Source organism: Protopterus annectens, chromosome 9.part0 (assembly GCF_019279795.1).
Source record: "Protopterus annectens isolate FY-2018-M chromosome 9.part0, PAN1.0, whole genome shotgun sequence".
Lineage (NCBI taxonomy): Eukaryota > Metazoa > Chordata > Ceratodontiformes > Protopteridae > Protopterus > Protopterus annectens.
In genome coordinates, this window is record NC_056743.1 from 1,334,892,400 (window position 1) to 1,334,898,399 (window position 6,000).

The 6,000-nt window shown below is 38.7% G+C and overlaps 1 protein-coding gene across 2 annotated transcripts in view; it reads right to left on the reverse strand.

Moving 5' to 3' along the window:
• LOC122812057 (G protein-coupled receptor kinase 5-like) overlaps positions 1–6,000 on the reverse strand; it is a 1,528,223-nt gene that overhangs the window by 256,487 nt on the left and 1,265,736 nt on the right. For both annotated transcript variants that reach the window (XM_044084306.1, XM_044084307.1), the window contains exon 7: positions 2,544–2,607. In XM_044084306.1, the coding sequence (XP_043940241.1) occupies positions 2,544–2,607 (64 nt within the window). The remainder of the gene's footprint in view (positions 1–2,543; positions 2,608–6,000) is intronic.

Genomic DNA, 6,000 nt, shown 5'->3' on the forward strand with positions numbered 1-6,000 from the left:
TACATGGGGAAAGCTGAAATTAAGCTACTGATCAGTGTGCAGCCATCTTGGAAGTCCTCCAAAAGATGCATTACCTTGTCATACATCTCAAACTGCCTAATTATGAGAAAACAGAATGAGTACAATTAAATAATGGACGGCTTCTGAAGGATTCCCTGAACTAGTTTTAGACTGTGATTCTTCTTCTTTCGGCTTTTCCCGGTTAGGGGTCGCCACAGCGGATCACCTGTCCACTCATGATTGGCAGTGGAGTTTTACAGTGTTGAGTTGCCAGCCCGGCGCCCAACCTTCCACAGAAGGCACACGTACTCACACCTAGGGCCAATTTAGAGTGTCCAACCCACCTACTGCATGTCTTTGGGATGTGGGAGGAAACCAGAGCACCCGGAGGAAACCCACGCGACCACAGGGAGGACATGCAGACTCAGCACAGAAGGCACCCCAGCCAAGGATTGAACCGGAGAACCTCTTGCTGTGAGGCGACAATGCTAACCACTGCACCACCATGGCCGCCCAGTTTTAGACTGTGATGTTGTGGAATAATAGTAACATCAACAAAAATTGCTGTTAACAGAAAACACTGGGATTGGTTTAATTAGCTACCAGAAAACTAACTAATCTAGATCTTTATGCTTCTTAATTAGTCCACAGTACAATTCCATACAATTTTATTTACTTTTATTTACATTTTATTAATCTGTTAATCTGATAAATTACTAAGTACAAGGCTCATTACAGGGATGGCCTGTGTACAGTCAAACAGTAGACCAATGTAAGCTGGGAGTTTCAAAACCTAGGCTACAGAGTAAAGTTTGTTAGCAGCTCACAGCCTTAATCCTCTGTGATACATGACCATTACTATAACTATGTATGCGTGTGTGCATGTGTTACACTGTCTTCTTCACTACACCAGCATGTTATGTTTCTCTTACTATCTCTAAGAAAATCTTACATTCTTTCCTTTGGCTTCCATGACATTTCCACTTCAAATGTAGGATGTCTACTCTTACTTCTTGCCGTGAGTAGGAAGGGCATCTGCCTCCCCCCCCTTTAAGATGCCTGAATGTAGGGCTTACTGCATTCTGTCAGGCCATCTTTCACAGAGGACCTATTAAATCTAAACAGCCTTCTTCACAATACCTGCACTTACATCTCCCCATCTGCCAGCATCATCTTGAGCAAAAGGTCTCCAAAACTGTCCACTACCTGAAAGCATGGGTCACTAGGAGGCAATGGTGGTTCAGTTCTTCCTTCACCTCATGGTAACTATGGATACTAGTTTGTAGTGGGTCCTCTCTATGTGCCTTAATGTCTTCCTCTTCAGCAGCCCAAGGCTTTCCTGTCTCTCTACCATTGTTGTACTCTCCTTTCTGTTCTTTGGTTTCTATACCACAGATTCATGGTTTCCACTTCTTTTCACTGAATCACAATTTCCAGTATCACTTTCTCTGTGCCATCCTGGTCCTTCCAACAATGTCAATTTTGGTTCCCACTGGATGTTAAAGGACCATAACTGCAATCTTCATAACTATGATAACTTTAAGTGTCACACAAGGGAAAGCTTCTTCTCTGAGGTACAGCAATCTTGGAGTTAGTATATGAAAGTAGCATGAGTGTAGGGGTGCAACCCCTTCCAACATGAGGGGGGCAGGTTCAAGGAAGCCTGCCCCCTGGAAAAAATGCTTTTAATGTGTAATAGTGAGTCTCATACTTCACTGTTATTTTAAAAGGTTCACACTTAATTTTTTTAGAGTTCCAGGACATGTAGTATTCAGTCTCAAACTTCTGATAGGCTGCCTGTGGCCTTTGCTTCCTTCAGCTTCACTTCTCTGATACAGAGTTCATGTTGTATGCAGTGCATTCAGACCTTACCTCATACTAATCCAGTGTGATGCCATACCAGTAACTCTCAGGTATTTGAGTGCAATGCCACCCTGTACCACTGTCCTTGAGTTCCCCTCTTTTAACAGCTCACTGACTTAAATATTTTGCATGTCACCCTCTAATCAACACACCCCTTCTCAGCAAATCTGTATACACTGCTCTACTGATGTCCTTGCTGAAACCTTCAACGGTAATCATCACCTACCAATATTCTCAGACATGCAGTCCAAGTTCTCTGCCCAATTCATCTGCCATGACCGTTGACATATAAAGTTATGTTTTCACAGCTCACTGAACATCAGGCCATCGATGCCTCTCTTAATTTAGCCACCACTAAAATCTGTTTGGAAGGCCTAGCATTGCTAAGTTCTTCTTGGGTACAAACTTTATCAAAAAGAAACATGTCAGCCTCTTCATTATTCTTGCAGAATTATCTCCTGACCTAAATAAATTGCTGAATGCAATTATGACCATATGTTGCAGAACCTTACGATTAATCAGTTTCATCACTTTTTTCCTGATTACAGTCGGGGTAAAGAGTGCTGCTACAACAGATACATAAAACATTCTACGCAACTGTTAAAGTGATAAGCTAAAACATATCATATGTCAGGTATACATAAGAGAAAAAAACTTTGATTTTAATTTCTGAAACTCACCTCTCCGAAGCCTCCTTTCCCCAGTACCCTGTACTGCCGAAAGGTATCTTTTGTGACTGGCTGCCTGACAAGGAACAGAAAAAAGAATTAAAAAATGTTGGTTGTTTTGCATGCTTGACTTAGAATCTGTTCTGCAGAATGTACACTTTTCACATCTGCTTCCAAACTGAGGAGAAAAGTTACAAATCAGATCAACCTTAATAAACTCAGATTGCACTTTGCACTTCTGAGGCTTCTCCATTCTACAGTCCCAGTACAGTCTGTGAAAAAAAAGGATAATTTTTTCTAACTCCTTTAACTATACTCCCCACAACACGCCAATCATGCCTTTTCTCCACCTGAATTCTAATAACTGTCTTTGTCCAGTATGGCTTTATTAGTGCATATCACATCATTTCTAGTCATTCTCTCTTTCACTGAGAACAAATCAAACCCTATTTAATCATTCTTCATTGATTTAACTTCCAATGTCTCATCAACACATGTGCCTTTCTCATATCTCTGCTCTACAAAGCCACAAAACTTGCACACTATTTCAAGACCTAACCAAAATTATCACAAGACACCATTCTTACTGCTAGAATTAAACCCCATAGCTATATATATCTCAACATCTTGTTACAATAAGCAACTTCCCTTATGTACTGAACTTTATATTAATTTAGGTGTGAGTCTAAGATTTAAATCCTTTTCTTCACATGAAAATTCTGGCACATGCCACCTGTCAAAAATAATCCTTGAAAATGACAAAAATAAAATAAAAAACAAACAAACAAACATATACATTTTATGATAAATTTCACCTTCTACCTCCTAGTCCACAATTCCAAGATGACTGCACACTGATCACAGCTTAATTTTTACTCTCCCAGTGTGAAAAAAAAGTGAGAGAGAGAAAGGCGTCTAGTAATTCTGTCAGTTTTAGGAGAATTCAATTACTGGCTAGTAAGTACTTTGCCTGGATGCCAGCAGTGAAGAAACTTAAGAGAGTCAGAAAAAAAAGTCATCTAGAAAAGGTGAACAGAAAACCATGACTGGAAGAATCCTGCAACTGTTCAGCCAAATGCAATTAAAGCTCCAGCTTTTGTACAAGAACTGGCTTCCAGTACTTTACAGAAAAAAACAAATCAAATGTGCTAAGGGCTGATTAAAATAAATGAAACACTGAAGGAGTTTATCAACTCAAGTAACAAAAGGCTGAAAAAAATGAAAAAAAGCTTTAAACAGCTATTCAGATGAAGTGATAAAACTGCAAAAACCAGAGGTTGAAGTGAAGAAAAGGCTGGCTGAGTATAAGACTGCTCAGGAAGAGCTGTTTCAAAAAACGAAAGAGTTAAAAGGGCAGAGCATGAACAGAAAACCTGAGATTTTCTGCTGTACCAGATAAAATGGAAGGAACAGAATGTATTAATAAACACCAATAAGCAAGTGGACTGGTATTGCATAGCAGTATTTGTTAAATGAAAGGGCGCATTATGTCTATGCCCCAAACATGGCCATAAGAAAGATACAATCATACCAGCAGAAAGAGTTGAGCCTGACAAAAGTGTGGCAGAAGCAGGAAACTTTAAAAATTGGAGACAGTACACTGTTTGTGGATAATGGTTATTCACCGTACATCAGGCAGAAAAGAAGCACATTTATCCCAGCACTCAGGGAATATTGAGAAGTGTGTGATTCAAGCTGATGTATCCAGCTGTCTTCATTGTATTTTTTTCCTGGAGGAGCAAAGTCATATTTGATGTAGAACAGGCTAAGGGGGGAAATACAAATGTTTGTCCAACAAAAAGTGAGTCATGAAACAGAAGGGGACTCTGCTTCTAATTCTTCTGATGATAAAGCTCATAGACTTTGCCAGTGAAATATTTTCCAATGTTCCAAAGGAAAACATTTGAGAGGCAGAAAAAAGCACAGGAGTTGACTAGAAGAATCGGGAGTACCTTGGAATTGAACTGGAGAGTCTGGGGGTGGGAGACAGAGATGAACAGGAAGACTAGTAACACTGAAATTAGTGAATAACTGTGAAATTAAACAGCATCTATCCCATTTATGAAATATGGCTTTACAAGAAAAGGTGGATAAGGACTGAACTTTTATTGACTTTGTTATACTTGTGTGGAAACTTAAGGCATATTCCACACTTTATGTCATTAATGTTTGTAAGGACACTAGAAGGAAAAAAAGAGTAGCTGTAAGTACAACAGTTTTTGCTTTAACAATATTTCTATACAACATTTCAGGTAACCATTTGAAATACAGAGACTGAGCAGTCGAAAGAATGGACTTACATATACTAAATCTGAGATGCCATTTCTCAGAATACTCCCCTTTCTCCAAGGTATGGTGATCTTGAAGATGGTATATATAAGTTCCAGGGGTGTAGGTAGCTTCATCCCCTCCCCCACAAAAAGAAGAGTGATTTTTGAGATTTGCTCTTCTCATGCGTTTTCATTTTTATATATATTTTTGGCTTGTCCAAACTCAGCATTTCAAAAGGGAATCAACATTTCATTATATGAATTGCATCTTAAATACTAAAGCTTTTTCAATTATCGTTGCATGTGATAAAGATAGTAAAGTTAACAAGTACTTTTTTTCTTTTTTAGTTTTAAGGAATGTAGGCATTACAATGTAAAAAGGAAGAAAGGCCGAACAAAAGCATGCTTAAGTTAGTATGCTGTAAAGATTATCTTGGGTTGTGGGGTGTATAAGTGTACTGATTATAATATGTGTAGAATTGAGATTTTTTTTTTTACTTTTGCATAGCTGAATGTCTGGATTAATCATAATAAACAAGTTTATTTTTGTGCAAGCATATGGGCCTTTTAAAATAAGAGAATACTGTGAATGTAATGAAAAGTTGTCCTTTCTCAAATAAATGTCCAGTGTGAGTTGAGACGTCTGCAGCTGAGGCCAGCTGTACTTTCTTTTCTTATGTTTCCTTGGAGATAAGCTGACTACAGATGCAGGCAATAAATGTTGAGAGATCTAGGCATTGTTTGCTGAGGGAATTGTAAACTTAAAAGATACAAGGGAAACAACTACTTAAAAAAATAAAGTTTGAAATTATTGCAAGTGAGAGTAGATAGCAGAAAGCTGTTTTTCACATCTGGGAGGGGAATAGAGATAAGACAAGAATAGACAGCAATTAGTGTAATTAGGAGCACAGGCTCTAATATATGTCTTAGCATGGAAAACCTTAATTTTAGGTTAGGTAATGTGCAAGGATGCAGCTGCCGATTTGGAACAATAGTTCCTACCAGGAGTGTTAAACTAAATGCCAAGAAATGCATAATAGTATCCTTTGGGAAGTTATCCATCCCTGGTAACTACCATATTGACAACACACCCCTTACAGCTGACCCAGTAGTCAGGGACTTATGGACACACATAGATAGTGATCTAGCCTTTGATCATCATGTGTCTACAGTGGTGAGGAAATCATTCTATGTTGCGC